The sequence below is a fragment of the Pyrus communis genome, chromosome 12 (genome assembly GCF_963583255.1).
Source record: "Pyrus communis chromosome 12, drPyrComm1.1, whole genome shotgun sequence".
Classification (NCBI taxonomy): Eukaryota; Viridiplantae; Streptophyta; class Magnoliopsida; order Rosales; family Rosaceae; genus Pyrus; species Pyrus communis.
The window spans coordinates 13,947,826-13,966,665 of record NC_084814.1 but is presented as its reverse complement, the minus strand read 5'-3'; the positions used below and the strand labels follow the sequence as shown (position 1 = coordinate 13,966,665).

Sequence of the window (18,840 nt, the reverse complement as noted above, 5' to 3'; positions counted from 1 at the left end):
GCGTGTTGCGAGGTTTTTGACTTATAAAGTCATCGACCAGACTCATGCTTCTCGTAGAAAGCAGAGGAGGTCGGCATAGTTGTTATAGTCATACCTCGTCCTTGTTCCAGCAAAACTTAAATTGTAGATCGTCGGCCATAAACGTTGCTTTAAGTAAGCAGACTAGTTCGCGTAGTCATATTAGGTGTAAATCTTGGCTTATGGTTTGCCTTGGGCTGCCAGCCCTTAGGTCGTCAGCTGGGCATCTTACTTACAGAAGCAGATAACTTGCATGACCACTTCAGGCATCATCCCTGGCTCTCAGAGGTATTTTTGGGGTGAGGTGTAAGCGAAATCGTGCCTTAGAGGCCTCATCCTTTCGAGTTGTAACTTGATTCTGCAGGTCGCTTAACTAGTATTTCAACACGTTAAAACCAAGCTACATTAATGAGGACTTGCACGTCAAGGACGAACCATCTTGTCACACGAACTCTTTCATGGGCAGGTGTGCTGCACTTAGTGTCTCTCCTGGTTAGAGACCTGGGATTCTGCAGAATTGAATCCTTCAGTTAGCTAAGTCTATTCCAAGGGTATGACTATCTTGGCCAATTTTGGGAGTCATCCAACTTAGGTAGTCCCTGCATTTAAGGGGAACTGACTAGTCATGCCACCCATCCACGTTTGGATATTCTGGATTAGTTTACCCTCTCCTTATTGAAGACCACACACCAGATCTGCAGGGCAGATAACGTATTCTGCTTGTCACAAGGTTGGTCAGTTTATTTATGCATTCGGCCCAGGCTTGTGAATAATTCCTTCAATCTTCATTGAGAATAGAGAAATTTATTAACTTTGATTGTAGGGAGTAATGGTATAGCAACTAATAATCCTCGGCATGTGAGGTATTGTTCATCGAGCAGCTTGAGTCTTCGAACCTTTTTTGTCTTAAATAGGGTCCAAGGATTGGTGGGAGGTCACGCATAGTACTTTGTGAGGTTGTAGGCATTTCACTGCTTGTTGATTTCTTTGTCGCTAATGGTGGTGAAGGTGTAGCTGCCATTTCTTTCTACTCGGCTAATTTTGTATAAACCTTCCTAAATGAGAGCCATCTTTTTTAAGCCTTCCTGTTGGGTGGTGATAAAAGCCATTTTAAGGATTAAGCCTCCTGGTCGGAATTGCTGGATTTTCACCCTTTTGTTATAGCCGAAGAGGAGCTGCTGCTGATAGGCCGCAATAAGGGTGATAACCTTATCGTGTTTTTCCTTTGCCAGGTCTAACTTTGTGGCCATCTCCTTTTCGTTCTACTTGAAATTCGGTAGTACAGTGCTAATGCTTAGTACCACGACATTGGGAGGAATGATCGCCTCAGAACCATATGCCAAGGAGAATAGAGTTTCACCGATTGCTTGTCTTTTGGTGATGCGATATGCCCATAGAACATCGGGGAGCTCGTCTGGCCACTTGTGCTTCTTTTCTGAGAGGGTATTCTTAAGGTAGTGGAGGATGGTCTTGTCAGACGCCTTAGCCTGCCTATTGCCCTGCGGATACTAGGGCGTGGACATGTGTTGCTTGATGCCATATTTTTTGAAGAACTTTGCTAAGTTTTTGCCTATGAATTGCGAACCATTATTAGTGACGATAGAGTGTGGGATGTTGAAGCGGCAGATGATATTCTTCCATATGAAGCGCTCTATGTCTGTCTAGGTAGTTGTAGTCATGGGTTCGAGTTTGACCCATTTTTTGAAGTAGTCGGTCGCCACGATCATCATTCCTTTGTCCCCAGTAGTAAGTGGCATTGGTCCTACCAAGTTAATCACCCACCGCATGAATGGCCAATGATTCATTTGCGGGTGGAGTTCGCTGACAGGTAGTGTGGGCACGGGTTTGAAGTGTTGGCAGCTGTTACATCTTTGTACATACTCTTTGGCATCTTGATACATGGTTAACCAATAATAGCCAACGTTAAGAGCTTTTTGCGCTAGGGAGCGGCCTCCTGAGTGGTTTCCATAGATGCTTCGTGGATTGAGCTAAAAATCTTTAAGTCATCGTGAGGTGATAGGTAACAGAGATGTGGTCCTAAAAAGGATCTTCAAACGAGCATGCCGTTCCAAATGTAGTAGCTTGTTGCCTTCATCTAGAGCTTCTTGGACTATAGTTTGTCTACGGACAACGTTCTATTGACTATGTAGTCGATGATGGGATCTTGCCAACTCGGGGTTGTGCTGATCTGCACCACCTCGACTGCTGGTTCCTCATCTATGCTTGGCATTTCCAAATACTAGACTGGGATGAAGTGCCTGAGTTGATGGTCTAGTGTGTAGTCTAGGCTTGCTAGTGCGTTTGTGTGGGCATTTTCTTCTCGTGGAACTTGTTAGTAGGACTTCATACTATTGTGTTCCTTTTAAGTGCAAAAATAAGGATAGTATAATGGCACAAGTAAGGGTGTCGAACCACAGGGACTGATTAGACCTCTACAAATTACTAGCTTTATGTGAATCTTAACTAAACAATGAAACTCACAAATTGAGTTTTAATTTTGATTTGAGAATTAGAGTAACTTAAAATGCAAGAGAATGTAAATATGAATAATATAATGATTCAAAAACAATGGGAATGGAATTAAGGATACCGATTTCACTGTTACAAACCAATTCCATGAAAATTAAGTCAAAATGCATTCAACTCTCCAATTTGCAACTAGGGTTAATTTTACTCATTTATGATCATCCATTTGATGTGTGGTTGTGATCAAGCACTCCTAATCTGTAATCTAGTTGTGATGTTTAACTTAGATTAGTAAGTAAGAATCCATTAAGAACAAGAAAACTTCAAAGAACCAAAGAAATCACATGGCAAGATGTATGCATAGCAGTTTCTTCATTCATTCACTTGTCTACCAAGATTAAGCATGATGTGTACTATAACCTTGATTAAATAATTCATGAGCAACCCTAATGGTGATCAAACATTAAGATTATCAAACAAATTAAACTATAAAATCATTGAATGAAACAAGAACACATATTGGTAGTTAGAATACTTTAACTTAATAACATAGGGTAGGTTTGCAAGGTTACATCGAATTCCCCAGCTATGAGCTTAATTACACAACATGATTACAAAATATATAAATATCAAGAACAACATGAGTGAAATTAAAGTTCATAGAAGAAACCCCTTTGAAGTAATTCTGATGTTGAAATCCTTAAAGAACAGCGTGGCTGTGTGATTTCTTCAGTGGCAACGAATGGTGAAGGGAAATAGGGTTTTGTTTCTAGAAGAACGACCAAAGAAAGAGAAGAGAGAGAGCTCTGGGCAACCCCCAAGGGGGGCTTGTGAAAAAGTGATCTGAAACCCTAGTATTTATAGGCTAAATGGGGTTGTAGCTGATTGCAAGGTGATCCCAACCATTAAGCCAAATTTTTGAACGTTTTTCCGTATTTGGCTCATCCAAATTAGGCTAGATATTCCAATTCCTTTCCTATTCTGCTCCTGGTCTTCCAACAAGCCAGATTCATCTTCGATTCTTTACTTGGGCTTCAAAACAGGCCACTAAACTTCTTTCCACGTTTGAATAAGGGTCAACCCCAAAAATGGCATGTTTTCACTTATCTTGCCTTCAAATTGATCCTAAAGTACATGTAACTGCACACTAACCCAAAATAAGGTAAAATGCAACCAATTTAACTTAAAAACATCACAAAGAGGCTAGAAATGGATGGTATAAATGCATGAAATATATGAGTTATCACATACTCTACTTTATTGTTCGATGCCTTAAAGCTCAGAGTGATCGCCTGCTCGAGCATCAAACTGTCTGGGGTAGTAAGAACTAGGCCTGCCCAAATCCTTGGTAGTTGGATGATCCATCGACGTGCAAACACTAGAAATCTCCTGCAAGTGGGGCTGGTGCGGCTACGGTGTGCTTGGTTGCCTCCAAGGCGTCTTCGAGTTGAGTTACAGCATTTTCAGGCTTGGGGTGAATTCCGTTACAAAGTCTGCTAATGCTTAGACCTTTATTACCGTGCAGGGTTGGTATGCGAGGCCGTATTGGCTGAGTTCCAATGCCCATTTCATCAATCGTTGAGAAGCGTATAGACTATGCAAAATTGATCACAGTGGGTGCTAGGTCATGATGATGACCATATGCCCTTGAAAGTAGGGTATGAGCTGCAACAACTAGCGCCAAAATTAGCTTTTCAATCTTTGGGTATCTGGTTTCTACATCAATGAGACCTTTGGATGTATAGAATACAAGCAGTTGGGCTCTTAGCTCTTATTGTATAAGGGTAGAACTCACTGCTACTTCTGATAACGTTAGATAGATGTACAAGTTTTTCGCTGCTTCCGGCTTGGATAGTAATGGAGGTGATGTTAGGTACTGTTTCAAGTCCTGAAATGATTTCTCGCACTCGTTGTTCCATTTGTCCTTCTTCACCATTTTGATCGCCTTGAAAAATGGATTGCATCAGTCGGTGGATCGCGAGAGAAAACGATTGAGTGCAGCTACTTGTCGGTCAGACTTTGGATTTCTTTTAGAGTTGTGGCCGATTTCATGTCCAGGATTGCTCTGATCTACCTTGGATGAGCCTCGATTCCTCGTTGGGTTACAAGGTAACCTAAAAATCGACCTAAGGAGACACCAAAAATGCACTTGGTTGGGTTGATCTTTATTTTGTACTCTCGAAGAATGTCAAAAGTCTCTGCCAAGTTGTGAATGTGGTTTAACCACTGCTTGCCTTTCATAATGATGTTGTTGACGTAGACTTCCATTGTGACTCCAATCTGTTTCTTGAACATCGTGTTTACGAGTTGTTGGTAAGTTGCTCTTGCGTTCTTGAGGCCAAAGGGCATGACCTTGTAATAGTATGTGCCTCACTCGATCATGAATGTGGTTTTCTCCTTGTCAAGCTTGTGTATGGTAATCTGATTGTAGCTTGAGTGCGCGTCCAAGAAGTTGAGCAGCTGGTTCCCAGATGTTGAGTCAACGAGCAGGTCGATCTGGGGAGCTGGGTTGTTGTTTTTAGGGTATGCCTTGTTGAGGTCGGTGTAATCCACGCATACTCTCCATTTACCCTTCTTTTTTTTCATCACTAGCACGACATTGGCCAGCCATGCTGAGCCACTCCTTAATGAATCTGGCCTTCAATAACATGTCGATCTCTCCTTCAATAATTGCTACTCACTTGGGTGTGAAATGTCGCCTTTTCTGGATCACATGTTTGGTAGCGAGGTTGACGTGCAGCTTGTGGCAAGTTATCGTTGGATTAATACCAGACATGTCAGAGGATGACCATGCGAAAACCTCACGATTTTCCCTAAGAAAAGCCATGAGTTCTCGCTTTTCTATTGGGCTCAGACGTGAGCCAATTCTAACCATCTTTTCTGGCTGGTGAGGGTCAAGAATGATGTCTTTGGCGTCTTTCTCAGGTTTCCATCCTAATTCATCTTCTAGAGCACTATTGACCTTAATGCCATATTCTTGACCTGCCTGCTACAATTGTTATTTGGCAGAGGTAGAGTTATCATTCTGCACTTCAGTTGCTACTGCTGGGGTAGAAAACTTCTTCTTTGACTCCTTAAGAACTTGTATGTGCATTTATGAGATATGGCTTGGTCGCCTTTAATTTCTTCGACTGCTTCTCTTGGGATGCGAAATCGGATTTTCTAATACTTAATCGAGGTCACAGCTCTAATCTTCACTAGCCAGGGTCGGTCTAATATCCCATTATGTGGAGATGGGTCACTGACGATCATAAAAGTTTACGATAAGACAATCGATGGGCTAGTTACGTCGAGTATGATAATGCTAATGGCATTTAAGGTGAGTTTGTTGAATCTGGTTGACACCTCTACTTGCGTTGGATTGTGCTTTCTAGGCCTATCTTCTAGATGACTGACAGTTGTAAGATGTTGACTGAGCTACCGTTGTCCACCATAATTTTGTCAACGATGGCATGGGCCATTTGAACAGAAATCACCAAAGTGTCGTCGTGGGGAAAGTCTACTCCCTTGGCGTCTTACTCGGTGAAGCCGACGATTGGTCCAGGTACAACATCTATAGTTTGAACCTAATAGACTAATCTCGCCTGTTGGATCTTCCTCTTCTTGGAGTTATTGGTGGACCCCAGATGCTCGGATTCGGTAAAGATTCCGTTGATTCGGATTGTCTTGGTTGGTAGTTCGGCATTGGCATCTACTTCTCGCCTTGGCCGGGTAGCTAGTCTGTCGACATACTGTTCGCACTTGCCTTCCTTCACAAGCGACTCAAGGCACCTCTTCCACATAGTGCAGTTGTTGGTTGTATACGCGGGGCCTCTATGGAATGCACAGTACTTCGTTTGGTCTATCTTGGAGGTGTTTTCCTTCATGGGTGGCTGCAGCTTGAACCACAGTTTATCCTTGAGGTTGAGAAAGATCTGGTTAATTGGGACTGAGAATTTGGCGTACGTCTTGGGTGTTGTGCCTCTCCTTGCTGGGGATTGGTCTATGTGTCTATCTCTTGGCTTGCTTTTGCTATTGAGCGGTTTATCACTCGCCTTATTTTGAGTCGGTTCTGCAGCTTTGCGCAATTGCTCAGGTAGCTTATGGAAGCACTTCTTCTCATCCCAAAGGGAGTGCTTTTCTACCAAAGCAGAAGAGTTTGCTAGGGTCAAGTTCTCGCCCATGATCAATTCTCCGAAAAGTGGGTGATCTGTTAGGAGTCATTTTTGGAAAGTTGAGTATGCGATGCTGCCATCGCATTCGAAGATCTTCTCATTCTCTGCCTTGAACCTCTTGACGTATGTGTGAAGTGACTCATTTATGTTGAAGAGGTGGCTAAGCTTCTTCTTGATTGAGCGGTATGACAAATATTGCTTGGTGAAAACTAGGAAAATTCATTGAAGTTTCGGATTGAGTGCGGCGACGGGGTGTGGAACCAGTTTTACACCTCACCTTGGAGCTTCATTGCAAAGATTTTGCATATGAGAGCATCGTCGTTGGTGTAGAGGGTCATGACGCTTCGGTAGTGCATCAGGTGCATGTCTGGGTCTTCATCTCCGTTGAACAAGGTAAAATGTGGAAGGCTGAATTTCCACGGTGGCTTCGTTTAATCGATCTCGTTTGTAAAAGGTGACCTGCTTAGGTTGGCCACGTCTCTACGAAGGGTAACATCGGTAGTTAATACGCTGAAATCCACGTAGCTGCTCTGCTACGAGCCTTTGTACTTCCTTCTGGATTTGTGCTTGGTGGGGCAGTGGAGCCTACGACCACCCCTGGTGCTAACCTGCTGGTCTAAGTTGCTTTTCGACATGTCCTGCTCGTCTATGCCACGATCATGGTATATGTGGTTCGTTTTATGTTGCTCGCTGTTGCTCTTGGAGGGGGCTGCTAATGGAACTTGAGTTAGACTATTTTCATGCTGTTCTTTGCTCGTCATGCAGCTGCTTACTCCGATGCTTGGCAAGAGGATCTCCTTGTAGGCCTAGCCTGATGTAGACGTTTCTTCTGTAATGTCCTGAGTGCTTATCGGAGTGTGGAACCAACCTCGAATACACATTGACTTGTGAGCCGAGTTGGGAATAAACGCTTCTTTGCGCATCTAGATGGGAGAAGACATTTCCCAAGGGCCTAAATGATAGTGTACACTAATCGAACTCACAGTTCGTGGCAGGCTAAACGACTCTTTGCCGAGACGTCGCTGGAATGAGTAATGTTCTTCTACCTTTGTCCTGCTTTGAGACACCTCATTTGGGGCGCACTACATCTCGATGCGCTCGAGGAGCTAGTTCACAAAGGTGGTTTGCTGCGAGAGGGCGCTCGTCAAATTGGCGACCTGCTATGGCCGGTAATGCTCGCCATTTGGATTGGAAGAGTTTGAGAAATGGGCATCTCTATGTGTGGTGGAAGTATAGTGGATTGCAAATACAAAACTTGAGCCCAAAGCAGGCATTCATGCAGAAAAGTGGGGTGAAAGTAACCCTGAGTCGATCGTAGGACCGGTGGTCGAAATCTGGATCGCCAGAGGTGGCCTTGGATTGGATTAGGTTACCGGACATATTGCTAAAGTGGGTCGCGGGGCACGTTGGATTAGCGTCTGCTCGACTTGGGCCCGTATGGCCATGGGCCTTCCTGGTTGTTGGGCTGCCATATCGTTGCTTGTTAGCTGGGTGGCTTAGGCTTGTTGAGCTGCCTGGCTAGCAGTAGTTACCGCATTCTGTGCTCGGGTCTCAGCTTGTTTTGTAGCAAGGCCTGTTGCTGTGGTGGGCTGGGCCCCCTACCTCGGGCCTTCTGTAGCATCTGATAGGTTTTGGGCCTCCTGCCCATGGGCTTGGAAGTGGACCTGGGTCTCCTACCTAGGGTTTGGGTGGGTGCAATGCTGCAAGGGCAACGGTGATGGAAGTGGTGTCGTGGCCTGGTTGCTTTACCGCGGTTGCTGGGTAGCCGCGGTGATGATGCAACTCCGCGACGGTGGGGCTCCTCCTGCCGTCACGTTGAGCCTTAAGGATCGTCGTCGTGGGGCTACGTCCTCATCTCCACTCTTCGGTCAAATCCTTATACGTACAGGGTTCCGTTCGTCGTAGTTTCTGAATTTCCAAACATTGTATCCTTTCTCTAGGGATTGATCAAGAAACTTTTCTAAGAAAAATTAATTGATACAGCGTGTGAGAAATTCAACATAACAGAAAATTCAAGAAACATATGTAAGAGGCTTCTTCGAGTATTTGAATCAGCTCTCAATGAAAGCACCTATTTGTTGATGCAAATTTCCACCTTCAGTCTTGACGGAAATGCACCTGCAAAACAATCAACACCTTTGATCAAAGACCTAAGCCTCACACGCCGACGAGGTTGGGGTGGGGGGGGGGGTTAGGCCAATGGATCTCCGATGCCTAAGTTAGTTTCTCTTAAAGAGTAAAGTGTTTAGGGCTTTTTCGAAAAGTTCTTGAATGCTTTGACCTTTTCTTACCAAGGGTAGGTTGGCTGTGGGTAGTCATATTCTGCTGCTTGGACCTTTAGGGATGTGAGCTACGCGTGGGAGTATTTGAGAAGCCTGCCCATTTATTAAGGGCAATCCTGTCTTTCTTGAACAAAAATCCACGTGTCGCCTCTAGAATTTTTGGGATTATTTTGGGCTCCATAGTATATATTTAGTTACTGCCTATTATTAGGGTAATTACAATTATAAAATACAAAAATAACATTTTCTTTCTCAAGAAGAATGTAGAAATTTATGTTGATGCACGAATATCATGCTCTCTTTAAGAAGATTCAAACCCAGTATGGTTTTACAAAGCCGATGAATGGGTGAAACAATATATCTCTTAACTTGTCCCCCTCGGTACATAACAACCTAATTGAAACATTGTATAACCCGCTCTTAATTGTTGGAGTTTTTGAGGAGAAATTCCCTTCTATCTCATTTGTCTCACACTGGTCAAGTGGAAAAATTTCACAGGCCTTATAACATCAAGTCTTTCTACAAAGTGATTGGAGTGATGGACACTGGAGAGCAAAATTGGGCTTGAACTTTGGGTTTAGGGGTTTGGGTAATATACTTAATTGTCAAAAGATGGGCCTTGGATTCATTAATTATATTTCAATTTCGAATTAATTTTTTTAACGTTTTAATTTCAACAAACTCATCATTTTGGGTCAAGTCTGAGAAGTTCTTAGAAACCGATGAAGCCACACATCCCTTCTTTTCGAAAGTCACCTCCCATCTTCGTACCTATTGCGAACAGGTATATGCATATTGTAAATACATGCATATGCATCTTATTCAGAACACTGAAAATCATTCTTCATACAACCTTATCATTCTGAGAGAACCACAAAGGCATTTGCTAGAAACCAAGTTTTCTGGTGCTAGAATCCTAATTTTGAGTGTTGAATCTTGGTGATGCAGACATCCAGTGAACTATAAGCACTGAGTAGAGACAAAATTATGTTTTAAGGACATTGCGATACTCAAGTCTTGATCATTGTCTTACTTGTTTGATATTAATTTCGTTTGTTCATAATCCATTAATTTATTGATTTACAATTTATTATTTATTAGTATATTCAAATATATATATATATATATATATATATATATAAATTTGTCATTGATTGTTGATTACTATTCAACACTAACAAAAAAAAAAAAAGAAAAAGGAGAGTTTTGTTGTGTAGAATTAGTTGTATATGTATAACTCAAGTAACATGGATAATGAAAGATTAGGTGTTGCTATATACACACCCATTTGTAGTTCTTACGTTCTCTCAATTTTCGACCTTCGGATCAAATGAATTAAAGAAGATCAATTGACAAAAATTAATAAGGGTGTGTGAAAGGTAGGAAAAAGGGTGTGAATAACCAAGGTTCTAAAAGATACTAGGTGCTAGTCGGGCGGTGGCCTAGGGCCTAGTGCCTAGGCAGGCGACTAGGCAGATTAGGCGGATTTAAGTAAATCTATTATATTTTGTGTAAATAAGTGATTGTGTATACTTAAAAAATATATAATTTCATCATAAGCTACAAAATAGAACGATATATATATATATATATATATTTTTTTTTTTATTTATGAAGTATTGGAATATAATGAAAACATATGGGGAACAAGCATATAATGTGTGTTCATTTAAGTATTCAACAAGTCTCTTACAATTTATTGAAAAAAAATATAATACAAAATGAGAGTTATCTATTTTCTGTCTAAGTGAGTCACAACTTAGGCGGGTCTGGGCAGGCTAGGTGGGTGTCTAAGAGGTCTATGCGCCATTTCTTAATTTTCAAACGCTTAAGTATTTATTGGAGTGGTGACTAACAGCCTAGCATCTAGTGGCGTAAGGCGAGAATTTTTAGAGCAATGAATAACACTATCCTAAAGGATTAGGCCAAAAAGTCAACCTAACAACTTAGTGACGTAGAAAAAACAACTAGAACTCCACCCCGATGGACACCCCGTTTTGGCCAATGAGAATACACTGGAATTTAAGAGGAATGGAGAGGATGATCATAAGAGAAATGATGGAAGTTCGTGCTGTATGTACTCTTAGCAACAACCCTAACTTAGTTTAGGTGGCGTATTTTCCTAGTCAATAGGGTCTTCTTTTTTAACTTATTATGTTTTGAGTTCAAACTCTTCATAAAATTTAATGATTTTATTACAAATAACCTTGTCATTTGTAAAAATAAAAATAAATATAAATAACATGGTAGTGAATACAAAAAATCAAAGTCTCTCATGAGTTACAAAAATTACAAGGAAATGAAAGAGAGAGAATCTCCGTCATCCATATATAAAGCCAGAAGGCCAAATAATTGAGTAATTCCCACTGAGAAATAATAAGAAACTGTAATAAATTAATTTAATGTAATTGATATCAATATGCACCTACACCTATATTGTTAGAATGTGTCAAACAATTTTTTTTTTTTTTTTTTTTGTCAAAACTAATACATCATGTATAGTATGCAAACTAGCAGTACTCATTTATCGTGCATATACATGCAATATTTGATAATATTGCATATCATCTCTTGTCATCACCTCACCAAGGATACATGATCACTCATTCTTGCATTTGATATCAAGGGTGAAGAATAATGAACGTAATTTTAATGTTTTAATCTCAGCCCGTAATCCTTAGATCATATATATCATTGAGAATTCTTCAGGAAAAATTTTCTTCCACAGTGGAATCTAATAGGTGATAATTCTAGTAAGTGTTTACATAATCTTTTTTTGGGAAGATACGATTCATCGAAATAATGAGTCACCATTGATATCGACACATATGAGATCTTCATATATTTGGGAGTTCCTCAATTCAATCAATTTCCTTCTTCTTATTGTTGGATATCTCGTTCGTACATATCTTCTCTTTGTTTCTCAAGCCTATAATGAGTTATGGTTCAAAAGAATCAAATGTTTGATGATTGCATCATACATGACTGAGTTTCAAAAACTTTTGAATAAGGTATCCTACATCTGTCTTGAATTATTTCAGGACGAGGCTCTATTGCATATTCATTTAGGCGTTTGTCACCCAATCCAAACATTTAGTTCAACTTTCAAACCGAATTCATTCATTCCCCTGACATTATATACTTTTTATTCCCTCTTCTTTATGAATAATTGGGAATACATTTATCCAATGGTTCATGTGACAATTTAGTAGTGTAAGAATGCAATCAGAACATGAATCGACAAGACAATAACATAAGTGTTATAACAACAACAAACTCAATATCACAGTTTAAACAAAATAACAACTTTTATTTCTTAATGATTAACAAGAACAGTCTGCTATAACAACGGGATAAAAAACTGATGTAAATAGAATTGAGTAATATGAAAGTCTGTCAATTTTTAATCAATCCAATTCAAATTCAACGATCATGAATATAAGGATGTACAAAATCATATTAAAAACGAAACCAACTGTATACAGAAGTATAATGAATCGAATATTGGCAGTATGAAGAGATAGAGGCTTGCATATTGATGAATTTACTAAGGCTTGGTTTGGTATTGCTGTGCTTTGAAAAAAAGCTGCTGTGAGAATAAGCGGCTGTGAAATAAAGCCAGCAAAGTGTCTGGTAAACTTTTTTGTAAAAGTGCTTTTGGAAAAAAAAGCAGTATCATAGTGTTTGGTAAACTTTTTTGTAAAACAGCTGTGACTGTGTGAAATGACCAAAAAGGGTATATTACTAGATGTGCTATTAATTTAATTTTCTTAACAAATAAAAGTGAATTACTAAATATATTTTATTTTTAGAAGAAAAATATTTATAAACTTTATCTTAAATATTAATTAGTATGACAAACTACTTTGTTTATCCCGGAACAATAAACAAATGAAATCGCAAAAATATTGATTTTCAAACAACCTTTGTTTAAATGGCAAAAAAACCCATCAATTTTTAGCCTTCATCAATTCCATGGCTACCACCAATTCAAGGCAGAGACTTTTCTCTCTCCTCTCGTTTCTTATTCTAATTCTTCAATCCAAAATCTCATCTGGGTCCGAAACCCCAATTGAAGAATCCACCATTGACGACCTCCAGATCGCTTTCAAGCTCAAGACTCTGACTTCACGGCAACTGGTTCAGTTCTACCTGGACAGAATCCAAACCCTCAACAGCCACCTTAGAGGGGTCCTGGAGGTGAACCCAGATGCGCTTTCCCAAGCCGATTCCGCCGACGAACAACGTTGGAAATGGGAATCGAACCCATCAGCCAGAACCAGAGCACTGCCGAAGCTGCACAGGATTCCCATTTTGCTCAAGGACAACATTGGCACCAAGGACAAACTTAACACCACCGTCGGCTCCTTTGCGCTGTTGGGTTCCAAAGTTCCGAGGGATGCCGGGGTTGTGGCGAAGCTGAGGAGCTCTGGGGCTGTGATTCTGGGGAAGGGTAGCTTGAGCGAGTGGTCGTATATCCGGTCGTTTTCCGCGCCGTACAGATGGAGTGCCAGAGGCGGCCAGGGTGTGGTGAGAACGAGAGAAGGAGAGAGATCGCTCTGGTTTGGATTATGCAAGAGAGCTCTGAGGTGAAGAGCGTGCGAGAGAGCTCTGGAAAGGTGAGAGCGTAGGTGAAGGGAAAGGGAGGGCAGTTTTGGGTTATTCATATTTCATTAAACATGTACACTGTTCACCCGTGTGTGGGTGAAAATAAGCTGCTTTTGGAAGCTGCAAATTGCAGCTTCTTGTCATCTCCTGGTTTTGGGCTTTTTTTCACTCTCAACTTTGAAACAAAGCTGTTTTTCAAAGTTTACCAAACACCAAAAATTTTCATAGCTTTTTTTCATAGTAGCTTTTTTTTTAATCACCTCACTCCCAAACAGGCCCTAAGTACATTTGTGCAAGTTTGCACGGAGGCTTCGAAACCTTGAAGTGTCAGAGTGTTGGACTCGGACACGCCAACACGCCCCGGACATGATTTGGACACGGTCAAAACATGGGTTTTTTTGTAAATTTCAAAAACATTTTGGGGCAGTTTTGGAAATATAGAAACTAAGACTTAAAAGCTCCCCGACCTCAACTTAACTTCAGTCCTCTCTTTCTCTCTAATTTGGCGTCTCCCTCTTCAGTTTTCTTCCTCTCTTTCGAAGCGACCCCGCCTCCTCTCGTCTCTCCGGTTTCTCTCTCTCTTCAGTTCCTTAACTCCCTTTGGCCACTTGGTTCCGCATCCTACGCGCACTTGCACATCATCTAGCAACTAGTAGGCAACTAGCTAGTTGATTGGGCATTGCGGCAGCACAACAACGCAGGAGTAGCAGCGCATGACATGATCTAGCTATACACATCCTAATTCCTATGCACGGGACATGACTCCTCCTGGACTCCAAAATTAAACATTGCACATTTTGATTGGGCATTGCAGTAGCACAACAATGAAGGAGCAGCAACGCAGGACATGATCTAGCAATACGCATCCTAATTCCTATGCGCGGGACATGACTCCTCCTGGACTCCAAAACTAAGCATTGCACATTTGGATTGGGCATTGCATATTTTGATTGGGTTTTGTGTATTTTGAATTTTTGGTTGACTATGTCTATTGCATAGATAATAGTTGTTGATTAATTTGATTGCGTGTGCATAATTTAAATTAGATGTTGTTTAGTTTTGTTCACGTATAATGAGTAGTGCCAAAGGGTTTATCTTCTCAAACTCAATCCTATAATATCTTAATATATGTAATATTTCTTATTGTTTTAATCGCTGGCCGTGACCTTGTTCTTATTTTGTGAGATTTGCCATGTCGTGTGTCACAGTATCTGTGTGCTCGTGTCTGTGCAACTTAGTATTTGTGTATGTTGGTAGGGCCAAAGCCTCAATTTTCTTCATGCTTCTAAACTGTAATGTAATGAATTGGATACCAGTATGAACAGATAGAAGCTTTCACATTGGTGAATTTACTAAGTTATATTTGGATATGCTTATAAACTGGTGTTGAACCTTTCATCAAGTGGGACAAAAAGACTTTCTACTTTTCATTCAAACTTCCAACAAATAGGTACTAGAAAACTTCATATGTGGCATGGCATACATATCACTTCATATTTGTTTGACATATTTGGCAGACAAAAATAATGAAAGAAAAAGCTAGTGTGAAAATGGTATAGCACAAATGAGAGGTTGGGGTATGAAGTTGGCAGTCATATGGCAACGCATCCGTACCCACTTATGTTAGAAATTAGAACCCAAAATTTAAAATTTCTGAAACATTTAAGTTCATAAAAGACAAAACAAATCGCCACAAGATAAGAAACTAAAAACAACATTGATCCTTTTATATTTCCCATTAATTAGTAGACCTTAAATAAAACAAATTAATCCCACTAAACCCATGTGACCACATAATTAAACAATTATGAACAAAAGCATGGTACTTCCGAATCTGTCAAAAGAAGAAACATTGGTTCTACAAAATATCCCTTCATAAAAAATTCTCAATGTCATTTACTATAGAATTGGTTTTCTTTTTGAAGAAAGAAACAAAATTGCCTCAAAACTCCCAAAGCAGATACTACTATGTTTCTCAACAGAAAACTCACATCAACAATCGGTCAATGATTACAGTCATACCAGTGATAATTTGTTGCATTCTTGTGTGTTTGGTGATGGACTCAAAGACTCACTAGCTTCATCAATATCTTGAAAATCATCATCGCCATCAATGGTGAAAGTTCCTGTGAGCTCCTTGGCTCTCTGGCCTTGAAGATCCCAATTGGTTCTAAGCAAAACAATTAACATGGTCAAAACACATGAGCCTTGGGCTGCCAGAAGACCAAGCCAAAGTCCTCTAAAATCAAACCCTGCATAAAAACTCAACCACACAGCAACAGGCATTCCCACAAGATAAAAGCAACCTAAGTTTATGTTTGCTCCCAATGTAGGCCTAGCAGTTCCCCTCAAAACACCACAACCTGTTGTTTGTGGGCAGTTTCCGAGCTCGCATAGGCCGATAATTGGCAACACCATTGATGTCAATGCAATGATCTCCGACTCTTGGGTGAACATGCTGGCCCAAATGTTCCTCACAGTCACGGCAAACAACAATGCTGAAAATCCCAATATGAAGCTATAAGATAGGCCTACGATTGTTGCAAGTCTTGCTCTTTCTGGGCGGTTAGCACCAAGCTCATTTCCCACCCTTGTTGACACACCAAAGCTTAAAGAAGATGGGAAAATGTATATCAAAGCTGTGGTTTGGATCAGAATTCCCATTGAAGCAACTGTTGCTTGAGGGTTAAGCAACAAACCACATAGCAAAATCATGATCTCATACCACCACCATTCTAAACAAACCGAGATACAACTTGGAATGGCCAAATTCATTAGATTCTTCCACCCTTTGAAGCACTCTTTGGAAAAACCACCCCAAGTTTTCTTGTACACACCCGAGATTGCAATGTAAGCAATCAATGACCCTACGAGGTTGACATTAGTCCAAACCCCGCTTAGCGCCACGCCTTTGATCCCGAGATTGAGAACATGAACAAGAAGGTAATTGACGGGAATGTGAAGAAGAATAGCCAAAGCTGCACAGAATGTGAGAGGCACGGTTATGGATTGAGTTCGGAGATAAATTCGCAAGGGGTGCAAAAGGCTTTGAGCAATGAGGTCAGGAAGAGAGTACAGAATGTAAGAATAAGCCTCAGTTGCAATCTCATCTTGTTGGCCACAAGAAAGCAAAATTCTTTTCATGTTTAACCACAGAAACGCAATTGGGATTGAAGTTAAGAAAAGAAGAATGACTGTTCTCTGCAGGGTTTGGCCTAAAAGTTTGAATCTTTTGGCCCCGTAAGCTTGGCCGCAAATGGGTTCCATCCCCATGGCAAGGCCAGAGAGAACAGAAAAGCCTGTGATGTTGGCAAAGCCTATAGCAAGCGAGCCACCCGCCAATGAAAGCTCGCCGAGGCGGCCTAGGAAGAGCATGGAGATCATTGAGCGAGAGTAGAGTAATAGACCTGTCAATACCATTGGGAAAGCTATGTTGGCTATGCATTTGGCTTCGATGAGAGCCAGAGAGAGGTGGGTTTTATGGTGATTTTGGTTGTATTGCTCAAGTTTTGGGCTTTCTGGGATCAAGGGAGCTAATTTGTCCATTGTTTGAGAGAGAGGGATTGCTGAATTGGGTATGTGCGGAAGGATGTATGGGATTTAAAGGGGAGGTTTAGAGAGGTTTATAGGAATGAAAAGAAAACAAAAACTCAGGACTTTTGGACGGCCATCCTGGAAAAGAAAAAAATGAAAAAGAAATAGAGAAAGACTTTGGAGCTTATTATACAGAGCAAGTTCCAACTGAAATTCTTGGGAGTTTCAAGCGTCTTTTTATGACCAAAGCTTGATGACAATGTTGGGGCGTCTGCAGGCTCAACAGGGATACCATTCAGTTGCAAATTCCAAATGGACCAAAAGAAGTGAATGTGATGACCTCAATTAAAGGGTCAATTTTTGTCTACCTTATTACTACGAGTCAAACATACTATTAACGATTTTTCCTACTCAATTTATTAAAAGGCATGAACAACGTTTCCAGTTGAGGTTACTTTTGGTCAAGACAAAGTTTAGGTTGTATTGTGATACAAATTATAACACGTGTGTAATTATTTACCAATAGTAAATTGTATTTTTTTTTTTTTGAGAAATAGACAAAAGTAACTTTTTTTCTTAATTTTGGGATAGAAATAGGACAAACTAGCCATGCACACCATGCACAAAACCGTAATTACTAAAATATCCACATATAAATGATAAAAACCCCCAGCTCATGGTATCATTTTTTGTCATTTGGAAGAGAGGCATGCCAAGAGAGCCACTGAGCTCTGGGTTGAGCTCGGATTTCGAAGAAAGGGAAGTTGAGAGTGAAGCTTCTAAGTGAGGGTTTCTTGCTTGTGCTCCATCACAGTAGAACATACTAGTTGCAATCTTCTTGGAGATTGAACTCAATAACCAAGTTTTGACCAGTCTGTCGCAGCATTTCCATTGCTGCAATTCATCAACGTTTTCTTCACTTGGTTTCTTGATTGACCCATCAACAAAACCATATTTGTTTTTGACTATCAAGGCCATAGTCATAGAATGACTCCATGTGTTATAATTATCCTCAATTAGGAGTTGTGATACAAGTACCAACCCAGGCTGATCTGAATGATGAAGATACAGTGGGTGATTGGGACGGTCAAATTTGGAAGCCATGCTCAATTGAGTTGGTTTCTTTGAGTTGTCATTGTCGTCTCCCATGGTGACAGCTAAGGTTTCTCTAGGTTACCAACATCGTTGCTCTTGTACCATATAGGAAAAATATTTGGTGAAATTGATTTCTGTATCATCTATTACATCTTTATACAGGATAGGATCAATTAGGATCCTAGACTATCTCCTATAATTAGGACGCAGATCCTCTCCGGATCTAAGCCTAGGGATCAATAGATCCGGGCCATTGAAATTTGATCCAACGGTTACAATTATTATAACTTTTAGGGAGGCCTCCTGTTTGTAGCCGTTGGATCTAATTTCAATGACCTGAATCTATTGATCCCTAGGCTCAAATCCGGAGAGGATCTGTGCCCCTATAATTACGTTTGCTATACATACAGAAAAGAAAGGAAACTAATGTCAATCAATTACAATATTCCTCAGCTTATTTCTAGGAACTATCTTCAACATTTTCATCGGGTTAGCTACTTTTTGCCTAAGGAATTGTGTTTTCATCGTTCAAGGGTTCGCGTGACACATTTTGCCTGACTAATCTTGCTTGACGAACCTCCGTTGGCTAAAGGCTTCCTAGAGGAAATTAGTGTTTAGACAATAGATGTTGTTCGTCTAGTGTGATTTTTTATTTTTTGGTGATTTTTTATTTTTTGGTAGTG

The 18,840-nt window shown here is 40.6% G+C and overlaps 2 protein-coding genes across 2 annotated transcripts; one reads left to right on the top strand and one right to left on the bottom strand.

The window, feature by feature from the left end:
- Positions 1 to 12,895: 12,895 nt before the first annotated feature.
- On the top strand, positions 12,896 to 13,513 carry LOC137710033 (probable amidase At4g34880). The gene has a single exon (XM_068448995.1). It carries the CDS (start codon positions 12,896 to 12,898, stop codon positions 13,511 to 13,513), a length of 618 nt encoding a protein of 205 aa, XP_068305096.1.
- Positions 13,514 to 15,388: 1,875 nt separating this feature from the next.
- Positions 15,389 to 17,322, bottom strand: LOC137711672 (protein DETOXIFICATION 49-like). The gene has a single exon (XM_068450934.1). It carries the CDS (start codon positions 17,072 to 17,074, stop codon positions 15,545 to 15,547), a length of 1,530 nt encoding a protein of 509 aa, XP_068307035.1. The 5' UTR covers positions 17,075 to 17,322; the 3' UTR covers positions 15,389 to 15,544.
- Positions 17,323 to 18,840: the final 1,518 nt, after the last annotated feature.